Source organism: Phoca vitulina, unplaced genomic scaffold, assembly GCF_004348235.1.
Source record: "Phoca vitulina isolate PV1807 unplaced genomic scaffold, GSC_HSeal_1.0 scaffold2, whole genome shotgun sequence".
NCBI classification, from domain to species: Eukaryota; Metazoa; Chordata; class Mammalia; order Carnivora; family Phocidae; genus Phoca; species Phoca vitulina.
The window spans coordinates 60,219,346-60,246,150 of NW_022589705.1; the positions used below are offsets into that span (position 1 = coordinate 60,219,346).

At 38.8% G+C, this 26,805-nt stretch overlaps 2 protein-coding genes across 4 annotated transcripts in view; one reads left to right on the forward strand and one right to left on the reverse strand.

The window, feature by feature from the left end:
• BTF3L4 (basic transcription factor 3 like 4) lies at nucleotides 1-25,983 on the reverse strand. Of its 3 annotated transcripts, none has more exons than XM_032429106.1 (6): nucleotides 25,979-25,983; nucleotides 18,487-18,553; nucleotides 14,721-14,834; nucleotides 1,890-2,091; nucleotides 997-1,056; nucleotides 1-461 (listed from the first exon to the last, which is right to left on the reverse strand). In XM_032429106.1, the coding sequence occupies exons 2-6, from the start codon at nucleotides 18,538-18,540 to the stop codon at nucleotides 415-417; spliced, it is 477 nt and encodes a 158-aa protein (XP_032284997.1). In that variant the 5' UTR covers nucleotides 18,541-18,553; nucleotides 25,979-25,983; the 3' UTR covers nucleotides 1-414. The 3 variants fall into 3 exon arrangements, with proteins under 3 accessions (XP_032284997.1, XP_032284988.1, XP_032285006.1); XM_032429097.1 differs by lacking the exon at nucleotides 25,979-25,983 and adding an exon at nucleotides 22,149-22,273; XM_032429115.1 differs by lacking the exons at nucleotides 18,487-18,553; nucleotides 25,979-25,983 and adding an exon at nucleotides 22,149-22,272.
• TXNDC12 (thioredoxin domain containing 12) overlaps nucleotides 23,351-26,805 on the forward strand; it is a 32,678-nt gene continuing 29,223 nt past the window's right edge. The window contains exon 1 of the mRNA XM_032429084.1: nucleotides 23,351-23,592. Within this exon, the coding sequence (XP_032284975.1) occupies nucleotides 23,496-23,592 (97 nt within the window). The 5' untranslated portion in view covers nucleotides 23,351-23,495. The remainder of the gene's footprint in view (nucleotides 23,593-26,805) is intronic.

Consider the following 26,805-nt stretch of genomic DNA (forward strand, 5'->3'; position numbering starts at 1 on the left):
CAAATGTAAAGATTTGTTTTATTTTCTACTGGGGGAAGAAGGAGGATAAATAGAACTGTTTTCCAATTTGCTCTCCACTGTATACACACATACCCACATACATACATAAACATACACACACCAAAAATACCCCAACAAAAAAACAAAACAGAAAACTGAGAATCAAACACCAAAACACCCCTCAAACTGCACCAATACTTCGTATTTTGACCGAAAGAATAGATCCTGGGAGGAAGTGCAAAATGCAAAATCAAATGACCGAAAAATGCTGAACAAACAGCATTATTAATATACAAAATATTTATATTACTGAACTAGTAACAGTTGATGTTCTCCATGTCTGTAAAACTTTGGAACCACATAGCTGATTTGTTAAATCTAGTCCATGCCAGCTTCCAAACTCCAGAAAAACTTTTAGTTAGCTTCATTCTTTGATGCCTCATCAAAATTTTCTACGAGATCTGGAAAAAAAAAGTAAATGAATTAAAGATATAAAAAAAGAAAAAGAGGTAAATTAAATTCCTAACTTCTAACCCTAATAAAAACCAAATTGTGGCTATTAGAATTTGCCTAAAAACATACAGGACAAGAAGCAGAAATGAACTAGTGGCATTTCACTAATAATGCTTCATTTATCTGCTTTTAAAACAGTAATCCTAAGGAAATGTTAGTCTTTTTTTGTCTGTGCAAACTAAGGTGAACAGCATTTTCATATGTCAATCACAATTCCCACGGAAATGTTTTAACAATAACTATGCAAATTTAAAATCACAGTGATTCTAATTTAACAAATGCAGGCAGCAGAGCTTTGTGTGACAATTTTTAAGTTCTAAATGGGAGGACTTTTATTCTTTTTCATTAGATTGTATCCATATTATTGTGAATCAATTTATATTCATGAACTCACCATCAACAAAAATTAAAAGTCATTATACAATGAATTAAATGAGATAAACAGGCTGCTAAAAATCTTAGAGCTAAAGAAATGTCACTTACCTGGAACATCATCATCCTCTTCATCAATGTCTTCTGGTTTTGGTGCTTTGCTATCCAACACTACAAAACGTTTATTTTAATATTAGTTCTTGAGAACAAAGGCCTTTACAGAACACTTATAATGTTCATTCTTTTCTCCTGTCTAAATCTTATATAGTTGTTCAGAAAAAGCCAAAGACTGTCTGATCTAATACCGTATTTTTTACTTAACACTAAAATCAATAACACTTTAACTTCATTAGGTATATACTAAATATAGCTGGCAGTTTCAATGGGCAGTGAAGGTAAAATTTATTTGGAAAATGAAATAATTCTGATGAGCTGGAATAAAAAGACATTATAGTTAATTTATTCTACAAATTCCATATGCTTGAAATCAAAAATCAATATTCAAGACTTTCCATCTCTTCTGGTGTAAGAAAGTATCCAGCTATGTAGTATGGGCACTGATGTAAAAGGCTCTTTGATTTTTAGGGGTGACAAGACACATTTGAAACCAGGGCTATTGTAGAAATTCACAACTTACAGTTGCCATGCCTATAGTTCAATCAACAATATTAAACAAAAATACAGTTCTCTAATAACAATATCTTCTTCTTGTCATTAGTCAGAAGTGAATATCAAATACTGTCTGTAAAATGTGGTCTGTAGATCTTTTAGGTAGTTAACCTCTCAACTCTATTATTACCAGAATGTATCCATATATTCTATATGCTACATTGCACAGTTTTTAAAGAAACAAATTCAAAAATTTATGAAGCATATGAGCAACATTTTTAAAAGTAAAATTTACATACAAGTAAATCCTTCCAGCATAAAATGGGACACCTTTTAAATCATTAGGTTTTTTAGATTACAGTGGAGAAGGAAAGATACTAAACTGAAATACCTACCTTGCCGAGGGAATTGTTCAGCTAACTTCCTAAGACTTGTTAAGCTGTCAGCACCAAGCTGACTTAATATTCCAGGAAGCATTTCTGTGATTGGTTTGGCTTCTGCATGACCAGTAATTGCAAAGGTGTTAGCAGAAAGGGAAGCTTGGACTTTGGGATTGTTGAAATGAATAACTGTCCCATCATCTTTAATCATGTTCACCTGTATGATCATAAAAGAAAAATGTACTTCACATATTTGGTACAACTAAAACAGTATCTGTTTAAATAATAATTTAGCCAATTATTATTATTTTTTATTTTTTATTTTTATTTTTATTTTTTTAACAATCCCAAGGTAGTAACTATCTAAGCTGTAGATATGGGTGGAAAAAGACCCTAGCAGCAACAAAGTAAAATGGTGTAGATGGCACAAATTACTAGGATGGTCAAGAAACAGTCATTTTATTATAGAATCTAGATTTTAAATTCAAAGACTTCTACTATGAGAAAGAAGTTCATGCCACATTTTAAAAATAATGGAATTATCAGCCAAGAACTGGCTTCTTAATGAAATTACCCATTGTCTTACCCAATTTACACTATCAAACTAAATTGGTACATTTGGTGGGTGGGGTAGCATCATACTTAGGCGACAAGTTGTAAAGGGGTCATAGTGTATGGTAAAAAATAACCACTGAAAATCCATAAAGAACACTCAGAAATTTAACCAGATGTTTCACTCCTTTGAACACTTAAGTAAATTTACAAAAATTTCAATTTGTTCTCCTCATGTCATTCTTTATAAAAGATTTTGTCAGTTCCTCTAACTCTTAAGTATAGTTTCTCAACAACCTTCAATAAGCCTTGTAAATGTCAAAGAAGCTCTCCAACCCACTTGCCTGGCCACCTGAACATGCTTTATCAATCACCTTTAAAATCATCCTAACATTCTTTTGGTAGCTTTCACCCACATGAATTGACTGTTTCAGATTTGATTTTATCCACTGCCTGAAAAGGAAGGTTAAACATGCGCTATTTAAAGTATTATTTTTCTCTCTCACTCATGCACTTTCTTATTGTGTTTTAGTAAAGCTAAATTTGCATAAGTTACATGTATAAATAATGTGATTCCACTAGTAGTTGATTCCACTAGTAAGTTACCTTGATGGTAACATACTTATATAAAAAAGTTAGGAAAGTTAACTCTTGGCTACTTTAGAAGCATTTCATGATCCATCCAAAAACTGCCCTTGTCACAATCAAGCAGAGATGCTGAGTGTTCTCCATGGTCAGTGGAAGTGGGCTTTTCTTCCCAGTGATCACCACCACTGATAGCACCAGAAAGGAAGGGGAACAAAGGGGCTTCTAAATTTCAGGCAAGACCTGGAACACAGAGAAAATAAAGGCAAATCCCCTGGAAAATTGTAACTAAGATCTACAAATAATTTCCAAATTTTCTCTGACAAAAATCACTATCTGAATTCTATACCATTCCCTGTATCAGTATTGCAATTAAGGTTCTATTACACACATTACACACAGTAAGCATTCAATCCAGCTGTTCTAAACAAATACCATTGTGAGTTAAAAACAATTTATATTGACTTTAGAAAAAGATAAATCATTTAGTTCTGAAGATAATTATAGCTTAGGTAGAAAAGTTTAACAGTAAAGTGGCTGAAAATTTGGAAGAGGAATGACTTGAGAAGGAGGTGGCATAGTGGATATGGAATGGAATGCTGTTCTGTATCTATCCTAGAGTCACATAATTCTAGTATGGGAAAGAATAAAGATATGGTAGGACTCTATATTCTAAATCAAGACCAAATCTCTGTAGTATGTCCAGGCATGAAAAGAGTCTGAAATATTAGTATTTGAGATATTTATTATTTACAAATGTTAAAGTCACAAGAGATTTGAAATCAATATTGGTCCCGAAGTCAGGCCATATATTTGTTGAACTTGGAGGTTTTCTAGTTCAAATCCCTTTTAGAGAAATAAATACTAAAGACAAGAGCTCTTGGTTAAGCAACATATCCAAGGACAAATAGTTAGTTACATGCAAACCTAGAACTTGAACATGGGTCCCCAACATTCCGTTTAGTTTCCTTCCTATGATGTCATTCCCATTCTTTTTTTTTTTTTAATTTTTTTTAAAGATTTTTATTTATTTATTGAGAGAGATAGTGATAGAGCATGAGGGGGGGAGAGTCAGAGGGAGAAGCAGACTCCCTGCTGAGCAGGGAGCCCGATGCGGGACTCAATCCCAGGACTCCAGGATCATGACCTGAGCCGAAGGCAGTCGCTTAAACAACTGACCCACCCAGGCACCCTGTCATTCCCACTCTTAAAAATGTTTATTTGCCTATAAAAATTCAATTCTGTGGCCCTGTGAAAGCTTGCCAGAGAATTATTTATCTCAGAACATAGGCTAAATGGAGAATATATGTATATATATATATATCCATAGATATATGGATATCCAAGATATATGGATAATATATATAGAAAACAAGTAAGAAGCTAATACAGCCCCCCGCCCCCCATCTTGAATTTTCCTCTCTTTAAGCTTCTTTACCAAAGGCTAAATGTTAGGTCATATTTTACAACCTGATAAAGGTCTTTGTAGTTTAAAATATGTTGAGTTTAGTGTGAAAAGCAGGATGAATCCCATCTCAGGCTGTGAAATAGAAATAAATTTATAAATGGTTGTTTTAAATAGGGTTGCACAAAAGATGTAGCTTTGTGAATAGAAAGGTCCAGATAGGGGTGGAGAGTTTAGTTCATTTTAGAATAGAGAATGAAGTATTAGAAGTTAAAGCCTAGAATATTTTATTTCTAGCTACCATTCCTTCCTCTCTACTGAGCAAATAACATGGTTACATAAGGCTCCTAGATGCAAGCTATATTAGAGATTATCAAAGGATGAATTGTTGGGCTGAGCAAGATCAGTTAGACACTTCCCCCACCAAAAGAAGGGATAAGGAACATGTTAAATTCACAAAGCAAATTGTATGCATTTCATATGGAGACTTCACTTTTTCTAGTGATTTTACTGCTGTGTGGTCAATATAAGTAGATCTATATACAGTATAAAAATAAGGAGCAGACAAGGAAACAAAGACTATTAAACTAGCTACTGTACCAGCTCAGGTCCTTTTCCAATCAAACTCCTTTATATCAAAATGCTGTTTCAACTTTAACAGGTAGCTGAAGGTAAAGAATGCTACTTGTGTTATGGAGGAAGTAGCATTTTTTAGACCCCAGTCCACACCACCAGATGCCCTTGCTCTTATTTTTTGCTCGGATAATACTGACATGTTTTGTAGTTATCAAAAAATATTGTCTCTCATGCCTAGAACATTTACATATGCTGTTCTCACTGTTTAGAAGAACCTTTTTCTGCTTCTCCATCTTGCAAATTCCCATTTATCCAAGACTTGGATCAGATGCTTCTTTGTGAAGATTTAGGATTGTTTATGCACTTTCTGCACTTCATGGGTATTGCAACTATATAGAATTGTCTTGTAGTATAATTGTGTTTGCAAATCTTTGACTTTACTAGAAGGTGAACACCTTCTGATCAGAGACCACGCCTTACTAGACATAGTACGCCCCCAAGTGTCCAGTACATAATAGTCACTCAAATTTGGCAAATGAATGGACACCTCAAATATAATTTATTTTAAAATCTTGGATGCTGTCAGACTTCAACTCCCCAAATGCTAAAGGGTCATCTCAAGTTTTAGAAATAGCTCCAGTAGTGCTCTTAATGAAGATGCCCAGAACCTCCTGAGCTATATTTTAGGCTTGGCTTTTCCTACTGTTCTGACTTTTCAGAATCAGCCGGAATGCCCTACAGCATTCAGGGGCATTTTAAGTCATTCTTGGCAACAGCTAGGTGGCCCCATTATGCTGTTATCAAAACCTTACAACTCCTGCCTTCGCTGACCTCTGAGTAGGGCACATTATTAATCACAGGAACCTTCTATTTGTAAAGCTGATGCTTGCTTTAGTCCTACACAGCAGTAAGTTTTTATGGCTCTAGGAGGCTCACCAAGTTACCATTGACTCTACAGCTCTTGCTGATAACTGCCCTCTCAGTTCAGAGAGGAAGTTTAAATTCATCCATGTGATTTTTTTTGTATCCAAGTCCCCACTAGGCAGGGTGGCTGCAGATCTGAGAATTGACAGTTGTCTTAAAAATCAAGTTTTACTGCTACTCCTTCCTGCATGTAGTGGCATTTATCTATTTATTTTTAAAAGACTGTATTTTTAAATAATCTCCACACCCAACGTGGGGCTTGAACTCACAACCCCGAGATCAAGAGTCATGCTCTACCAACTGAGCCAGCCAGCCGCCCCTGTAATGGCATTCAAATGTTTATCAGGAAATTCATCTTTTATTGCCTTACTCCTATGTATCTTAATGGGGTGAAATAATAGACATTTTAAGAATAAGGCACATAGGGGCGTCTGGGTGGCTCAGATGGTTAAGCGTCTGCCTTCGGCTCAGGTCACGATCCCAGGGTTCTGGGATTGAGCCCCGCGTCGGGTTCCCTGCTTGGCGGGGAGCCTGCTTCTCCCTCTCCCTCTACTGTTCCCCCTGCTTGTGCTCTCTTGCTCTGCCAAATAAATAAATAAAATCTTTTAAAAAAAAGAAAAGAATAAGGCACACAAGGGACGCCTGGGTGGCTCAGTCAGTTAAGTGGCTGCCTTCGGCTCAGGTCATGATCCCTGGATCCTGGGTTCGAGTCCCGCATCAGGCTCCTTGCTCAGCAGGGAGCCTGCTTCTCCCTCTGCCTGCTGCTCCCTCTGCTTGTGCTCTCTCTCTCTAGCAAATAAAAATAAATAAAATCTATAAAAAAAAGAATAAGGCACATAAACATCTGCAGTTTTGTGAGGCTAACGGACTGTAAAAGTTTGAAGATTCTGGCCTTGGCGCATACTTCCATAGGTATCTTTCACATTCAGTCCTTCTAAGCTCAGCACCTGCTTATTTCTGAAGGCTAGTATGAACATAACCTATCATTGTTGATATGAGCTAAAGCTAACAGCTGTCATTAAACTGTGATAATGCTAGGATCATTTTCTCTTATGCTCTGGAGGCAAGAGTCTGATGAGATGGATTCTCCACAGCTATGCTTATAGATAGTATAAAATGGCACAACCTTTTTGAAAAGCAATTTGGCAACATGGACGAAGAATTCTAAAATGTTCATGCTCATTCAGCCAGTTAACTGTATTTCCAAGAATCTCTCTGAAGGAAGTCAGAGATAAAGATACGTATTATGTATATTGAAATCAAACATGTGATTCTTTTATTATCAAAGCAGTATTATAAATTAAGAAATGTTAAATTATGGTATATCCATTTATTGGAATATATGTAGACATCTACACTGATGATTAAGAAGGGTTTTTTTTTTTTGTTTTGTTTTTTGTTTTTTTTTTTTAATTTTTTTATTGTTATGTTAATCCCCATACATTACATCATTAGTTTTAGATATAGTGTTCCATGATTCATTGTTTGTGCATAACACCCAGTGCTCCATGCAGAACGTGCCCTCCTCAATACCCATCACCAGGCTAACCCATCCTCCCAACCCCCTCCCCTCTAGAACCCTCAGTTTGTTTTTCAGAGTCCATCGTCTCTCATGGTTCTTCAAGAAGGGTTTTTTTTAAGATTTATTTATTTTAGAGACACAGAGAGAGAGCGAGAGAGCATGAGCAAGAGGGGCAGAGGGAGAGGGAGAGAGAATCCCAGACAGACTTCACACTGAGCGTGGAGACCCACGTGGGGCTCGATCTCATGACACTGAGATCATGACCTGAGCCAAAACCAAGAGTTGGACATTTAACCGACTGCACCACCCAGGTGCTCCAAGAAGAGTTTTTTAGGGCGCCTGGGTGGCTCAGTCATTAAGTGTCTGCCTTTGGCTCAGGTCATGATCCCAGGGTCCTGGGATCGAGCCCTGTGTCGGGCTCCCTGCTCCGCGGGAGGCCTGCTTCTCCCTCTCCCATTCCCCCTGCTTGTGTTCCTTCTCTCACTGTATCTCTCTCTGTCAAATAAATAAATAAAATCTTTAAAAAAAAAAAAGTTTTTTAATGATACGAAACAATTCTTTTTTTTTAAGGTTTTTATTTATTTGACAGAGAGAAAGACAGCCAGAGAGGGAACACAAGCAAGGGGAGTGGGAGAGGGAGAAGCAGGCTTCCCGTGGAGCAGGGAGCCTGATGCGGGGCTCGACCCCAGGACCCTGGGATCATGACCTGAGCCGAAGGCAGACGCTTAACGACTGAGCCACCCAGGCGCCCCATGAAACAATTTTTATAATATAATGCTATTTGGGGAAAAAAAAATTCCAAATTGTGCAACTAGCTATAATCTCAAACATGTTAAAAATACATGCATATAAAGATGGGAAAGAAATACAAAACTAATAGTAGTTATTTCCGGGTAATGGGGATTATGATCAAATGTTAGTATCGTCTTCATATCTTCTGTATACCCATAACTTCCTACAATAACTATATATTTTAAAGATATTTATTTATTTGAGAGAGACTGCAGGTGCATGAGCGGGGAAGGAGCAGAGGGGGACAGAAAGGGAGAAAGAAAGAATCTCAAGCAGACTCTGCACTGAGTGTCAAGCCCAACACAGGCTTTGATCCCACCACCCTGAGATCATGACCTGAGCTGAAACCAAGAGTCAGACGCTCAACCAACTGAGCCACCCAGGCGCCCCTACAATGACAAAATATTTTTATATTGGAGGGGGGAAGCTATTTTACAAACAGAAAATGTTCATCAACAGATGAATGCATAAATGTGGTATTATCCATACAATGGGAAATTATTCAGCTGTAAAAGGAGTGAAGTTCTGATACATGCTAAAACATGGATGAACCTTGAAAACATTATGCTAAGTGAAGTAAGCTAGACACAGAAGGACAAATATTGTATTACACGATATATCTACAACAGGCAAATCCACAGAGACAAAAAGTAGGTTATAGGCTATCAGGGGTTGGGGAAGAGGGGATGGAAAGTTATTGCCTAATGGATATAAAGTTTTGGTTTGGGATGATAAAAAATTTTGGAAATGGGGCACCTGGGTGTCTCAGTCAGTTAAGCATCTGCCTTTGGCTCAGGTCATGATCCCAGGGTCCTGGGATCGAGCCCATCATCAGGCTCTCTGTTCAGCGGGGAGCCTGCTTCTCCCTCCCCCTCTGCCTGCCAGTCCCCCTGTTTGTGCTCTCTCTGTCAAATAAATACATAAAATCTTAAAAAATTAAAAAAAAAGAAAAATTTTGGAAATAGATAATGGTTGTGGTTACATAACACTGTGAATATAATACCATTGAACTGTACTTAAAAATGGTTAAAATGGCAAATTTTATGTTACATATATTTACAATAAAAAAAATAGTAAAAAATAAAACAAAAACCCAAAAAGCGGGGATTTTAAAGTAAGGCTGCTATGGAATAAGGTGAATGGGACATGGTGTTTCCCTTTTACTCTCCTGTACTCAGAGCTGTCCACCCATTGGCACCTGAGGCTCTGGATGGAGGAAGAAGGAATTGTGGTTAAGGGTCAACCAAGGTCCTCCTTCTGGTATAAGTGGTTCAGGAAAAGTAAGAACCAGGAAGAAAATATAAACAGTAATATTTATGTGTACAATTACAATATTTACATTCTCAGCCCTAAGTGTTTTCCTGAGCTCCAGCATCCTATGGCTAACTTTTTTTTTTTTTTTATAAGTAATCTCTATGCCCAACATGGGGCTTGAACTCACAATCCTGACATCGAGAGTTTCATGCTCCACTGAATGAGCCAGCCAGGCACCCCAATGACTAACTTCTTGAGAACAATTCCATCTCCAATAATCAGTATCCCTTAAGAACTTAATAGGCCCCAAACAAACTCATCATGGGAGTCAGCATGCTACAGACTATAAATGAATAAACACGGTCCCTGCTATCAAGACTCTTATAATCTGAAAAAAAGACTAATTGGTTAATAAGTAACCATTATATCCCACAATATGAGGTTGTCATTAATAAATGTATTACAGCAGAGCAATTTAAGCTAAGGGCAGTGGAAGTACAGAGAAAGGGTTGATTAATTAATTAGGCCTGGAAATAAAGGAAAAGTTTCAATAGAGGCAGAATTATATCCTAGTTACAACAGAAGATGTCCTCTGAATATAAAACTCTATGAAGCAACTAGGCCATCCGGATCAGAGATTCAGATTTTTGATGACATTTACTACCAAATAAATCTGATAAAATCAATCATTTCTGGGAAATGGAACAGATCCCATTGTTGACAGATTTATGTTATCAGGTAAAAACAGGTGACAGCATAGTCACTATATTCAACTAGATTACCAAATAAGCTCACCCAAATACCTTCAAATTTCATAGAATATAAAACATTTTTGGAAACTTAGTTCTGGATTATAAATCTCTTGGCATCTGCCTAGGAATGACCTCCTAAAACCTAGGCTTTTGTATGAAACAGTCTCTGACACTCCCATATCCCTACTTTTTGACAGCTTTGGATTTCTCTGTCTTTGGTAACATGTGAAAGAAATCTATGATTAATTTATTACACCAAATCAACAAACTAATGAATACATAAAAGAACAGAGAAGCTTGACTTAATCAAAACAGTCCTTCAGTTTTTAAAGTTTCTAAAGAGGATATAAATTAAGCTTTGGGAGGGAGAAAAAAATTGCCAATACCAACAGCTTAGAAAGTAAGATTAGAACTTCTCTTGGCAGAAGTACATTCCGTGAATTTTTGGAAGCCACCACTAATCTCCCTGTTCCCCACCCACCAAACTGAGTACTTTCTACTTGTTTGATGTTTTGAAGGTCTAAGTACGGAAAACATTGTAATATTATTTTTTGTTTTACAACAATGGCAATGGTGTCTTCTCTTTTTGAAAGTTTTTATCTGCTTTTCTTAAATTCCTGAAAAACAGAAAGACAGTACGTTCCTTAAAGGTCAGGACTTTTTTTTTTTTTTTAAGTAAACTCCATACCCAATGTGGGGCTCGAACTCATAACCCAAGATCAAGAGTCCCCTGCTCTACTGACTGAGCCAGCCAGGTGCCCCAGAGTTCAGCACTTTGAAACAAGTTTCAAACATTCCAAATAAAAAATAACAAAATTATAATTAATGTGTTTCTTCTATTCTAAGATATATTTTTTCACATCTTAGTTCTGAAAACTTCTGTACATGTTTTCATGTTTACATTTAATGCAGTAGTTTCTTTTCTCCTTCCAAAGAGCTGTTTTTAAACCAAGTGTGTGTCATTTTCTTTAAAAAAATTTTGAAAAAAACTCTACTTTAAACTTAGTAACACAAACATAATGTTTGAGGCAAGCCAGGTTATATATAGTATACTAGATATTCCTACACAAAATCTGCAAAGTGTTACATAAAGTACAAATATCTTAGAGCTCTCAAAAAAACAATTTTAGAAAGAGGGAAAGAAGGCAAAAAGTAAAACTCCTTCCCATCTTAGCTTCAAATATTCAGAAATTTTACAGCTGTTACCTTGCATTGTTAATTATCTTTATGTATATTTTCTCTGTATAGTCTGTGAGGGCTGGAAGACATCACCCAGGGTTGGGTGCAATGAGAGTGTGTATGTGCTTATTATGTAGCACTAATTTCTTTCCTTTTTTTTTTTTTTTTTTTTAAATTTTTTTTTAGGGGGGGGGGAAGGAGCAGGGGGAGGGGCAAGCAGACTCCTCACTGAGCATGATCCCAGGACTCTGAGATCACGATCCAGGGGCCGAAGTCAGACGTTTAACTGACTGGGCCATCCAGGCGCCCCTGTAGCATTAATTTTCTGTGCAACGTTTTGGAGCTATGACTCCTCAAAAAGTTAGAACTGCCATCAGTAGTAGCAACAAAAAGGAATTCACATCACAGTTTAATAAATGCTGTAATAAAAGTAAATACAGGGCAGTATGAAGGCATATAGGAAAGGCATCTGACCTTTCTTTACACAAATGTGTAAGTGTGCTACCAGGAAGGCTTCTGGGAGAAATAATGCCTGCATTAAGACCTGAAAAAAGAGAAACATCAATGTCCTCGGAAATACTTACAGGGATTTTTTTATATGTAATAGTGTAACTAATGCATTCTGCATGGTAGGTGTTCAATAATACAAGGTATAAGGCAGATTCTTTCTTTCTTTGGTGGGGTGTTGAGGGATAAGGGGCGGAGCAGGAGGAGAGGAAAAGGTCAAGAGAGGATATAAGAAAGTGCAACTGAAAAGACCAAAAGCAGGATAAATTGATGAACAGAATGAACTCTGGTTTTAACACTCAGAATCCAGGACTTACTAGCTAAGTGATCTTGGGCAGGTACTCAATTCTGTCTCAGCTTTCTTCTCTGTAACCAGTAACAACAACTGACTCAAAGAGAGTTATCCCCCTGAAATGGGATAATACATATTTGTCTCTTATCTAATTAGTTTCCCTACTAGACTGTAAGCTCCAAAGGACAGAGACTGTGAATAATAACTTATAAACTACTATCTAGTAAGTCCTTGGCAAAATGCTTGGCACACAGTAGATGTCCACTAAATGTTGACTATCATTACTTTATTAGAACAATTTTAACTACAAAAATATCTTCACCTCAGCACTGCATTGTTAACACGTTTGGCTGTATTCTGAAAAGATCAAAGACTGTTAACTGATTGGTTTCTTTATTTTATTATAAAACATTTATAAAATTAATGCTATCTGACCACAAAAAGTTTTATTAATTATAAGAACCATAAAGTGTCCCAAATCTGAACAAAAACATTTAGAAAAACATGCCCTTGGAGATATTACATAGTTAAATCTATACTTCTAGGAGGTATAAATAGAATCTTTTCCTCTCTCTAAAGGGTGTTTTTCAACCAAGGGTGACTTTGTCCCCTAGGGGGCATGTGACAAAGTCTGAGGACATTTTGGTTGTCATAACTGGGGGGGGGGTAAGTGGGGCTACTGGTATCTAGTGGGTAGAAGTCAGGGAAGCTGCTTAAACATCCTATAATACACAGGACAGTTCCCACAATAAAGAACTAGCTGGTTCAAAATGTCAATAGTGCTGAGGTGGCAGGGCGGTGGGGGCGGGTAGTCAGAGAGAGAAATGTATGCAAAGATAGAAGATTGCCAGAACACTTATAAGTTGTTTAGGTTTAACATTATCAGAGTTATTGTCCATTATTCCTACTTTTTTTTTTTAAACCAAGCTTTGGATTTTTTTAAGTTTTTTTATTTTTTATTTGACAGAGAGAGAGTACAAGCAGGGGGAGTGGCAGGCAGAGGGAGAGGGAGTTGGAGAAGCAGGCTCCCCGCTGAGCAGGGAGCCCGATGCCAGGCTCGATCTCAGGACCCTGGGATCATGACCTGAGCCGAAGGCAGAGACACTTAACCGTCTGAGCCACCAAGACGCCCCAAAGCTTTGGATTTTTTTAAGAGAGGTTTAGATTTTTTTCCCTCATATATACTCCAGATAAAGAGAATGATCTCTCTGAGAATTATTTTAGGTCAATAAAAATATATAAAAGCTTTCAATAGCTCAAAAGAGCATATAAAATGTTTAATTTCAAGACTTGCAAATGAAGTTCTAATTTTTTTTTTTTTTTAAAGATTTTATTTGAGAGAGAGAGAGAGAGAGCACATGAGAGGGGGGAGGGTCAGAGGGAGAAGCAGACTCCCTGCTAAGCAGGGAGCCCGATGCGGGACTCGATCCCATGACTCCAGGATCATGACCTGAGCCGAAGGCAGTCGCTTAACCAACTGAGCCACCCAGGCGCCCTGAAGTTCTAATCTTTATCAGAGTAAGAATGCACAGGCACATCAAGCTAAAAGGAAGAAAAGATACATGTGTCTTACATTTTCTATTTTATCAGTATACTAATTTTGAAAGTATAAAGCAGATTTAAATGATGTGTTAATATTTATTCATATATGCACAGTAGAAGGAACATGTGGCCATTTCACTGCCTTTTCTTTGGTACTCTGCTATTTATTAGTGATCCTTGCCTCCACATTATTTCTGATCTGTTTTATAGCACATATGCATTAATGATCTGTTAAAAATCGTGAGGTGGTACCACACATAGTAATGATATCATTAAATACAATTTAACTTAAACATTCAATTTAATTTATAGTAGTGAAAATTTAAACATTGGTTACTATTAGAAATGGAATTATTAGGTAGAAGTGAATCTAGATGGTAACAGATCATAAATAGCTGATGTTATCATTTTTCTTGAGTATCTTTTGAAATAACATCAGTCTTTGGCTTCGTATTTGAGAAAAGCAGTATCACCAAAATATAATAAGATGATTTAAAAAATTTAACCAATAATTTCTGGAAAAGGTCTAATAAGAAAACCAATCCAAGTAAAGCTATTGCTAGAGCTTCTTGGCTGAGGTAATAAAGAGATACTGCTGAGTAGAAAGGGGAAAAAAAATCCACCTTATTTGAAGAAATCTTGGGAGTTTCTTTATTTCTATGTTATTAGAAAAAAATATCTTATTTTGCATGAAAATTCAAGAGCAGTTCCATAATTTTGTCACATATGCCAAATACTTTGAGTCAGAAAAGTATGATGAATTCCTTATCTGTCAACTAAAAACATTTTTTTACAATCATCCATTTCTATACAATAAGCAAATTCAACAACTAGTCCTTCAAAGACACCTGACTGACAATATCTGATTCTTCTAAGCTGATATTTTACATTTGAAAAGTGTAGATAATTATTTGTGAATGTGCTATTTGTCCACATAATTTAACAATCTATAAAATGATCATACCTCTTCAATACCAGCTATATTATTCACAGCCAGTTTTTTTAGAGAACTCTGAAGTTTTTTGTCATCAGCCGTAGCTGTTCTATGTACCACCTTCTTCTTTCTGCGAGCTGTACCCTGAAAAATAACCAAACAGAAGTGTTAGGATGCCTAGCATCTGGCAACTGCAGTCACATGTCTTCCTATTCACAATACTCTAATTAAAAACCACATAAGAAATCGCTGACTTAATAGTAATGACTAAGAAGACTGCTCAGAGTTGTGATTGTCAGCCTAACCCAGATTTCTGAGGGCCAGTTCTAGTCAGTTCTTATTTTTTCCAATATCCATTTATCATTTCAATATATTATATTTCAAAACTTTTCTAATAAAAAATAAAACAATACAATTGTGTTTTATAACAACTTCCAAACATTACAAGGAATGCTTTTTACAATACCTACCAATCCCTGACAATAAAGTTAAATCTAAAGATATTCTGAAACATTGAAGATTCTGACATAATTAAGAATCAAATGCCTACAACTGAGTGTTCTACATTCCTAGAATCTAGGAATGAAAAAAATCAAGTTCTTAGTTCAAGGAGCATACATTATAGTGGGATGGAAAAGTCAATAAATATATAAACAAATTAGATCCTTTCAAATGGGATAAGGGTATTAAGGGAAAAAAACCCAACACAGTACTAAGAGTATTTATTGAGTGGGGGCAGAGCACTACTTTATTAGAATGTTCAGGGAAGGCCCTCTGAAGAGGTGACATTATGAGCTGAGACCCATAGGAAGATCTAGGGGAAGAGTGATCCAAGCAGAATGAAACAAGAGTGAACCTATTGTTTCTACAGAAAGAAAGCAGGTCAGTCATGGTTTTGGCAGAGTGAACAAAGGGGAAGGAGGAGGAAAATGCAATCAGAAAGATAGCAAGGGCCAAATCACGTAGCCTAGAATGTCATGGGCAGGAGTTGGATTTTATTCTAGCTGCAATACAAAGGTTTAAGTATGGGAATGATTTGATCTCATTTATGATTTTTACAGATGACTGACGTTGCTGTGGAAAATGAACTATAATGAGATCAATCAGAAAGCTACTGCAGTAGTCTTGATGTGAGGAGAGTTCTGGCAGTGGAGATGGTGAGAGCTTAGACTGTCAGAAGAATCAACATGCTGATGGACTGGACGTGGGAAATGAGGAAAAAATGAATCTAGAATGATGCTTAGAATATTGGCCTGAGCAAATAGTTTGACAATTATACTATTCACTGAGATAGAAATAGCTCATTTCTAAATGGTTACTTTGAAACTCTAAATACATATTTCCACTGAAAAACTATTTAAAATAATGGATTAAATTCCTGGGCCAATTAAAAAAAATATAACCTAGGGGCGCCTGGGTGGCTCAGTCGTTAAGCGTCTGCCTTCGGCTCAGGTCATGATCCCAGGGTCCTGGGATCGAGCCCCGCATCGGGCTCTCTGCTCCGCGGGAAGCCTGCTTCTACCTCTCCCACTCCCCCTGCTTGTGTTCCCTCTCTGGCTGTGTCTCTCTCTGTCAAATAAATAAATAAAATCTTTAAAAAAAAAAAAAAAAAAAAAATATAACCTAAAGCAGAAATAAAACATTACCAAAAGAAGCCTAAGTCTTGAGGGCTAAATCTTTCTGAGACCTGGCAGGAGGAAAGGAAGAGAGGTTTCCATCTCTGGGTAATTCCTGCAGTACTCAGGGAATCAGCTTTATAGAGAGTAGGTAGGGGCTTCAGTCTCAGCAATGCTGGTGGGAGTGGAAGAGACTTCTGTGAGTAGCAGCAGAAGTTGTGACAAAATCCAGTTGCTGAAGGATGGATTAGGGGTGACTACTTTCATAGATGGTCATTTATCTGTGAAGTGTTCCTGACTCAGGGATAGCTCAACTGCTTACTGTATGCCTCAAATGAAATGATCCTCAGGTACCTCAACTTCAACATGTCTAAAAGCTTATCAGTCCATCAAACTATTCTTCCTATATTTCCTAAGTTTTATAGCTGGTGGTACCACCATATACCTAGTCTTTAAAACCAGAAATCTGGGGGTCATCCTAGACTCTTCTTTTTCCTTTTCATATGAGTTATGTCATTCCAACTCCTAAATTTGTGTTCCATATACTTCAGCAGCAGCCTCTCAATTGTTCTCCTCTATGCCAAATTTCCATTTCATTCCATTTTCCATGTTGCCAGCACCTACTTTTCTAAAATGACTGTTCTTAAAATCCTTCAATAGTTGCCCCTTACCTACAGGATAAAATCCTATACTCCTTAGTATGGCATATACAACCTCAAATTACCTGGTTGTTTCATCTCCCACCATTCTTTATCCATTATATAGTCTAAACTCTTAACTGTACCAAACTAAAGCAAGCCATTCCGTTAAGCACCATGCTATCACAGCATGCCTTAGCATGTGTGAGAATGACGATCCCCTTTTCACTCTACCCACTTACCCTCACCTTTCTACCTATTGATAAATTCGTTTGTTCTCCAAATCTCAGCTCAGTAATGACTTCCTTGCTCTCCTAGGCAAGAGCACCTTGTACTTCATTTTAACATTTACTATTCTGAAGTGTAATTGTGAGCATGTCTCTCTTCCAAGCTAAGCTGTGTCAAGAGAAGAAAATCTTGACTAGTTATCTACTATGTGCTTGGCACATAGTAGGTGCACAGTAAACCAGTTAAATGAATGAATGTGCCAACCACCTGGTTTAAAATATATAATAGTGATGTGCTGAATCAAGCTCTTCCAGGTATATTCTATGGTTCCTGAATATCCCTAGTTTTTCCATCGGTATATTACATTACACTTGATGCTACAATGTGACCACTTTGGTTACATGAATGTGTTAATATGACTCCAGAGTCCTATAACTGTATCGCTATGGAAGGAGAAAGTACGAGTCACTTCTTCCCTTCCCCTTCTATCTCCATCCCTAGGAGCTATGGTTATCACCAAAGTAAATGAAAAGGAGAGCTGCTACACAGTATCCTACCTACTCCCTTCCCAGGTCTGAGCTGAGTACTATTCTCACTTTTCCCTTTACAAAGATTGTACTGGGCAGAGATAAAGGCAGAGTATTCTCCTTCAGCTGGGGGCTAGAGCTGCAGGGAATCAAAGATTCTCAGAATGAGCTCTTCCTTAGGCTTCAAAGTACATGGAATAAGAATGTTTGTGCACATACTGACCAACATAGAAGAATAGGCAGGAATTTGGGAGGAAAACCTAGCAATGAACAAAACGTACAATCAGCTTGAGCATTTCCAGTTAAACCTAATAAACCGAACTGTAGAAGTAGGTGTATCCAGTCAAGATGAGGTAAACTCAACATCTGGGATGCCCTGCAAATGAGGGCATAATAACAGCTATCATTTATTAAGTATCTACTCTGTGCCAGACACCATGTTAGATGTTTTATAAGTATTACTCTAATCCTCAGAAGCATCTTATGCAGGATTATTTCTATTTTGCAGATGGGAAGATGGAAGCCTAACAAGGTCAGATAACTTGTTCATGTCACATAACTACCAGATGTTAAGAGGATTCAAACAAAGGTGGCTATTTCCATTGCACCACCAGACAAAGTTTTCTAGTTACCTATTTTAAATCTAGACAAGTTATTTTCAAATTGAAATGTGGTTTGATCTTGATTATTGAAAAGATTTTAGATTTTCAATGACCACAAATCCAAAATACTACTACTGTCTGGTAATAATACATTCTCCTCTCAATTTTTCTTATGCCACACTCACCTTGCCCCCTATCCGGACCTGAGCCTGAAGTTTGGCTAACTTTTCTTGATTCATGCTGTTGGTAAATCTAGGGGGGAAAAATAGATTTGTTAAAGTTACCGTTTTACCAAAATAAAATATCTGTTTATGCAACAGTACCTTCTGGTTCACTAGGCTTGCAATATTCATCACCACCATGATCATATTAATATTGTCTATATATTCTTAATAAATATTAATAACTTGTCCTAGCTTCATAAACCAGATATTGAGAACCAAAATTAAGTGTAAGACCACAAGGGAGTCAAATATACGAACAGAAAATAGAATGGGACTCAAAGTTACCTATTTGAAGATCCCTCCTTAAAAACAAAATTCACGGGGCGCCTGGGTGGCTCAGTCAGTTAAGCGTCTGCCTTCAGCTCAGGTCAAGATCCCAGGGTCCTGGGATGGAGGCCCACGTCAGGCTTCCTGCTCAGCAGGAAACCTGCTTCTCCCTCTCCCTTTGCCCCTCTCCCATGCTCATGCTCTCTCTCAAATAAATGAATAAAATCTTAAAAAAAAAAAAAAGACACCAAAACAAACAAACAAACAAAAACCCCACATCAAAATTCAGTTCTTTGGCATTCAGTAAAAGCTACCCAATTATAAAATCTCTAGACAAGCCAGTTTTTTTCCCCCGGAGATTTTTACAGCACAGAGCAGTTACCAAATGTTATTAACACAACCTTTAAGTAGACTTTTTTCTCCCAAATCATAAATGAACTATATATAACCTTGTAACCATAAATAGAACCCCCCCCCAAAAAAAAGCTGGACAAAGAAGAAATTCAACAATAGGCTCTCTAGCTGTCAAGATATGAGGTAGTCATATCTTCTATTCAAGGTCAGATGGTATGTTAGTAACAGGAAAAGAGAGCCAGATTTTCAGACATTCAGCACCATAGCAGCCCTTTCCACAGAGTTCATTCAATATCTTGCACTGATATAGTATGTCACACTTGTCAAGGTATTCTTGCATACATGGTAAAATGCTTCACTGCACAATTTGATAAAAACATCTCTGCTACATTAATTCTAAATTTTTGGTGTGTTTGGGGGGGGGGGAAGAGATTCTTAAAAGTAAGCTTTTTAAGGTGAATTCTGATTTTGAAAATTTTAAGAAAACTGTAAAGTCATAAATCCTAATCCGATCAGTGATATTCCTACCAAAGAAAAAAGTTCTTACATTTATAATGGGTTGTAACATTTCACACTATATAAACAAATAAAAGCCAAGGTTAAGGGGCACCTGGGTGACTCAGCTGGTTAAGCATCTGCCTTCAGCTCAGGTTGTGACCCCAGAGTCCCTGGATCAAGCCCTGCATCGGGCTCCCTGCTCAGCGGGAGTCTGCTTCTCCCTTGTTCATGCTGTCTCTCTCTCAAATAAAATTCTTTAAAAATAATAATAATAATAATAATAAACCAAGTCTTCTTTTACTTGTTCTGTGGACCAACAGACCATTACTAAGATATGAAGGAATAAAAGCTGTTAACAAAACTTTTATGACCAATTCTCTAACCTCTTTATAATTATCATTCACATGAAAAAGATAATGTCTTTGAGAGATGAAAGAGAATCAAAGATTATATAAGTACTAATTATTTTGTATTTTGACACTGTACTTTAGCACTAACCCGTATATATATGTTTCAAGGCTACAGTCCAGTTCCCAAATAACATTCAGAATTTATGATTCCTCAATCTTTGCCCAGCACTGTATCACAATGCTCAGCAGCTAAAAACATTCCTTTACAGGAGGAATACAAAGCCAGAAGGCTTAGGTGTGTACCAATCTCAACTCAGCCATAGACTTAAATTTGCTGATGCAAATCCCAATGTCTATACTCAATATCCACAGAAAAGGATCAATATTCACTTTTCCCAAAGGAACATGGCCATGAAAGTATAGTGAACTAACAAGAACCTAACTTTTTTTTTTTACAAAAAAAGGGACTAAGTGAAAATATTAGAACTAGACACAGGGTAAACCTTCTGGAACTCTTCTACATTTTGAAGTAACAATCCCAAGAGAAGAGATGGAAAACAAGAGATTGAAGTCAAGATGAAGAGCCTTGACTTGTTCGAAACAAAAGCAAAAACAAAATTAACTCTTTATATCAATGTGTAGATGAAGAACAGATTCCATTCCATGTAATCAGTACAACAGAAAACTTGTTCCCAAGAATTATCTCAGAGAAAAAGCATTTTAGGGAGGTTATAAACTCGGGGGGGGGGGGGAGGAAGAAAGGTGGTCCTTTGTCTACTAACAGGTTGGGGTGTGTGGAATTGAAGTAGTAAAGAGGATTGGACTCAGTCTATGAGAGATGAGCTGCCAAGCTCGAATCTGGACTAGACCTCAAAGATCACCTGATTTAATTCCCTATTCCTCAATTACTTCATTGTACCCATTATTTCTGTTTTGTATGTGAGGCCATCTCAAATACCTGCAAGCAACAGCAGGGTATAAATAAATTATAAACATATAAAATAGTTCACCTCCCTCCTAATTTAATAAATTTGGAAATGAGGGTCCAAAAGTGAGAAGTAACTTCCTAAGAACATAAATTACTGAATTCTTCCTTGGGGATCCTAGGATCGCTTAGTCCTTTACTCAAGGACTCAAGAAAGATGTAAATAATGAGGTTATAATCAGTATTTATTGAGTGCCTAAGTTCCAAGCATTACGGTAGGCACTTTCACCATGTTTACATATCATGTTTACACACAGATAAAATAATTTCAACCTTTAGTCCCAACTTTTTATTATGTGGGATTTCTCTAAGAGAGGCACAAGTTTTGGAATCAGAAGGATCAAGGTTCTACCGCTTAGGACTTCAGAAAGGTATTTTACTTTCTGAACTTGTGTTCCTTCTGTATTAGAAAAGGTTTATCACCACACAACTCATACGGTTGTTTTAAGGGTTAAAGGTTAGGTTATCAAGTACAGGGTATGGCTCACAGTAGATACTCAAAAACTGGTAACTATTGTTACCACTCCCGAGGGGACAGCTATGGTGTAAGTGAAAGAACGTGGGAACGGAAGTTGAAACCGCCATTCACTAGCTGTGTAACAGGGTGCCCGTCGGTCAATTTCCTGACAGCCTACTATGCATCAGGCAGTGTGATGGGGCTATCGAGATGGTCAAGGCAATTTCTCAGGGAGGGAAGCAGAATTGTAAACAAACACTGCCATTACGAGGTGAAGAGAGCTGCAACAGAATTCAGTCCCAAGCGCTTGGGGCCGGGGGCTGCTAACCTCAGTTTCCCTATCTGTAGAGTGGGAAGATCAAATGAGATGACAACAGATAGGCTGTTGTCAGAGCATTGTTGTGAATAAAGTAGGGTAACAGGAGAGAGGCGGGGGACCACCCGCCTCCTGGGACTGAATCTGGGCGGCAATAGCGCGGGCCCCCGCTGGCCCCCACAGGGAGCGGTGGTGCTGGGGACCTTCCCTCAGGTGCCGACCCCCAGCTGCGCCGCCGGTAACCGACAAGCCAAACCAGCCGCCTCCGCCCCCACTCGGCGCGCCACAGCGGAAGTGGCAGCCCGAGTGGTTGGCGGGTGTCGGAAGAAGAGGGCGGGGGGAGACCGTGCGCAGCGGCCTATGGCCGTGGAGTGGCGGGACCGCCGGGGGTCTCACCTGAAGCAGGGAGGGTCCTCCAACAACAGCACGCGGCAAGAGCAAGATGGCTGCCTCAGTCGAGACAGAGAAAGACGACGGCAGCAGCGGCGGCGGGAGCGGGGCCCACGTGACACAACCGGCTCCGCCTCTCTCTCTCACCAGAGCAGCCTATCCCGGGGAAGGCATATACGAACTACAAAACCCAGCCTGCTCTGCGCCCCCAATAGAAATGCGACAGGCGCAGGTGGCCGCACTGCATTCTGGAGCTTGCAGTCTCCCGAGAATTCCATTGTGTCTGTGCCTACAAATTTGTAGGGATCCTAATAAAAAAGAGGTGTGTATTTTTGTTTGGTTGTGTACTTTTGTCGCGTGTCTTTCACTAAGCATTAACTCCGCACTGTCGGACTCAACTAGTGCGGACTCATTAGTATGGAGACTCAACTAGTCTCCACTCAGAGAGGAGACGGGAAATTTTTACCTGTTATGTTGTTTAAAGAAAAAAAATTGAGAAAGAAATATTCAACCCACAAAGTTTAAAAACAACAAGGCAAGTAGATTTAACCAGAAGAAGCTTTACGCTTTAAATGCCTGCAGTGACTTTTGTCCTAGTTCCCTGAAGAGCTAGGTCAGTTTTGCAGTAAGAGATCCGAAGTTTGGTTTTCTCGGAACTTGCATCAATTGGTTGCATCATCCCTGAGTGGAAGAACTGCTGCTGCAAGGAAAAATAAGGTCCAGCGTTGCTTCTCCAGCAGGAAGAGGGCATTCTTGTAAGGCTCGAAACCATGCACTGCAGAACAGTTTTGCCAGGTCTCCTCGTGGCCCCGGCAGGAACTTAAGAATGAAATCTGGTTGTCTAGTCTTTTTTTATTTGCGGAGCAAGAAAGGGGAGGCCAATGGCAACGCGCCCACTGTTGGGAGCCGCTTACTTCACCAATCAATAATTTGCGTTGTGAATATTAAGTGCAGCGGTTCTTGGGGGGAGGGGCTCGCTTGCAGGCCGAAGCAACCAGCAACGGTTCTCCGGAGGCCTCTCCCCACCCCCTACCCCCGCTATCTCATCCACCTTTTCCATCTCGGTCTTCCGATTGAACACCCAGAATCGAAGGAAAGCAGCTCGCGCTGGAGAGCAATTCCCTCACCCTTCTACGTGATCTGCACCTTTAAACTTACTCCATCTCAAACCGGACCCCGGAGGCACCACCCACATCCGTCTAACATCACTTCCTCCAGTGTTACGGGGGGGAAAAAAAATCTGGGAACGCGAGGGGTTGGGCTGAGCCGCACTTGGGGAACGGCGCGGACCTTGTGCTAGGGCTCTGGCCGTCCTCCGTCTGCTCAGCCCAGTGGCCCCGTGCATCTACCACCATGGAGCTGCGGTCTCATCTCGGGGCCACCTGTTTGCTGGGCTTCAGTTTCCTGCTTCTCTTCACCTCTTCTGCTGGACATATTGGGCTTGGAAAGGGTCAGACCAACTTCTTATCTTAATCTTTACTCATACCGGGCCCAGCCCAGTATAGCCCTCTTCTTGTGCTAACACGATTTCCCTCCCGTTCTATCTCTTAGGCCACGCCAGATTTCTTTTTATCCTCCCTAACAGCTACTGGATTTTGAGGATTTCTTGGGGGTAGGGAGTAGCGGGTTTGGGGAATGTTGAGATGAGGAAGTTGTGCTGGAGGCCTCCCTAAATTCTTGGGTTGGGAGTGAGGAATCACCCTTAAATTAGGGATAGCATGTTTAAGAGTCCAGCATAGGTGCCTAGCACTTGGTAAGTCTTCAGGAACATTCAATTACCTTCTCTTCTGGGAGAAATAGGGTCTCTGGACAGCTGCATATGCAGAGATCCTTTCCCTGGCTCTGAGATCCCCCTTCTTACCTCTTCCCTGAAGAGCTGGGTTATTGCCTCCTCTGTACAGGTCTTGAGGAGAATAGGACCTGCCTACCAGGAAGGTGTGACTGGTATATAAAGAAAGGCCAGATGAAGGGTAGAAGGTCTGATGTTAGAGGGTAACTAACAATTGTCCTTGGTGTGTTTCAGTCAGTGTGTCTGAAGAAACTGAATTTTTTTGAGGAGTAGAGTGGATAATGGTTATGAATGGGGGATGGGAGGTGTGACCCCCTACTCCATCCCCTTCTCTACATCTTTTGGACTCAGGGTTTGTGCTTTTTCTAAGTGGAAGAGTCGTAGCATGGATTCCTTTCTTCCATTTTTTGTACTGACCTTACTGGATGGAATGATTCTGATGCAGTCCTGCTGTTTTAAATTCTTTTTCTATATCCTCCCTATTTACGTATTTATTGGTAGGTGATGAGTTGGGTGGACATTCAGTGTGCCTGAATGTGGTCACTCCAGCAAATAATTTTTGATCACCTACTGTATTCCAGGCACTGCCCTAGGCACTAGGGATATAGCAGTGGACAGGACAGATAAGGTGCCTGTTCTCACAGAGTTTATATTCAAGTCAGAGATACAGAGAGTGGACACATGAACAAGAACAAATTAAGAAGCAAGATAATTTCAGCTAGGGACAAGTGCCATAAAGAAAACGAAACTGTGATGGAGTAGGATGGCTGGGGAGGATAAGGGAGCCAGCATTACATGAGCTAGAAGCCAAAGAAGGCTTCTCTGAGAAGGTGATATGTAGGTTTCCATCTCAGTGATGAAACTGCACAGTGAATTCTACTGGGCCAGAATGTTTTCAGTACTGACAATCCCGTTTTAAACAGATTACTATATATTTAGCACAAAATTATAAGTACCAAGGGAGACAGAATATGGTGTTAGGAGTGTGAGTGTAGATCTGAGTTTTATTTTACTCTGCTATTGACCATCTGAGAGGCTTAGGGCAAGTTGCTTAACATCTCAAAGCTCAGTTCCTCATCTGCAAAATGGGCATAATAATAACTACCTTGGACCCTCAACAAATAATTTATTCTGTTCCAGTTACTGTTAGGTAATACCTTGGAGTCACCTATTTAGTATCTTTATTCCTTGTTAGATGTTAAGTCATGTGTGGTTGTTCCAGTTGCCATTGCTGCATAATAAACGACCCCAAAATTTAGTGGTGTAAAGAAATCATTTTATTATGCTCATGATTCTGTGGGTCAGGAATTCAAACAAGGCACAGTGGGAAAGGTATGTCCCTTGGTTCCATGTCTGGGGCCTCAGCTGAGCAGGTTACTTCTCCATGTGGTCTTTCTTCATGGTCTCCATGTGGGCTTCCTCACAGTATGACAGCTGGATTCTAAGAGTGCCGCCCCAAGAGAAAAAGGTGGAAATGTGTTGCATTTTTGTCATCTAGCCTTACAAAGTCACATAGCATCACTTCCACTGTAAGGGCATGTTCAAGGGGAAGGACCCCCATGGAAGGAATGTTGAGGTCACTTTGTAAGAAAAGCATGTGGAGTGAGAGAGATTATTGAAAGTATGGTCTGCTGCAGTAAGCCAGGACCATTTCGGTCTCATTCATGCTCAGGAATAGTGTTGGAAGAAGAAATGAATGGTACACCTGATCACTGAGATCCCTGTCTTTTTTCAGCTTATAGTCTGAAGACTGTCAAGGCAAGTAAGCAAGCAATTGCATACACTGTGTGTCTAGTGTAGGAGGGCAACTGGAGGCAGGAGGGCTGTGTTGTGAGGATTAAGTGAAAAAATAGACACTTCATATCCTGTTACAAACTTAGAGAGTATTTAGTTAATATTTATCATTATGCCCTCCCAAGGAAGAATATTTAAGTGTTCCTGAAAGGAATTAATAATTTTTCAAACTTTTGTTTTTTGTGTCTCTTGGGTACAGATTCTTGGGAAATAAATTATAGCCCACCTACCCCAGATCCCCAAAATGTGCTACCTGAAGCAGGGTTCCTGAAAATCTTCATGAGTTAAGATTTCTTCCCAAATGTTTCCAGAAGATAGCCTGTTGGTTTGCAGAGAGGAGAGACTAAAAGACTAAAGAGACTAGAAGAACAGGAAGTACGGTGGTGTGCTGTGAGCACTGGATGGGAATCAGGAGGCCTGCATTTTAATGCTGGTCAGACCAGGTAGCCAGCTGTGGTCTTCCCTGGGGACTCTATTGAATGAGAATGTTGAACTAGAAATAATTCCTAAGAGTCCTTCCAGCTCTAACATTATAGTGTTCTCAAATACAGTTGACTCTTGAGAAACACAGGGGTTAGGGGTGCTGATCCCCCCACACCCCATAGCCAATCAGCATATAACTCCTCCAAAACATTACTGATAGCTTTCTGTTGACCAGAAGCCTTACCAATAACATAAACAGTCGATTAACACATATTTTTATGTTATATGTATTATATAATGTTTTTATATAATAAAGTAAGCTAGAGAAAAGAAAATTAAAATCGTAAGGAAGAGAAAATATATTTATAGTAGTGTACTGTAAAAAAAAAAAAATCCATGTATAAGTAGATTCATGCAGTTCAAACCCATGCTGTTCAAGGGTCAACTACAATTTTGTTGTTCTCTGTGTCCTAAAAATTTGGAATATATCACCTATGGGGAGAATTGTAATGAGTAACATTTTCTGTACATTCACTATATTCCAGGCACTGTACTGTGCATTTTTCATGTATTGACTGGTTTAATGCTCATATAACCCTCTAAAAGTAAGGGTAATACTTTTTCTCATCATCCTCATTTTACAGAAGAAGAACCTAA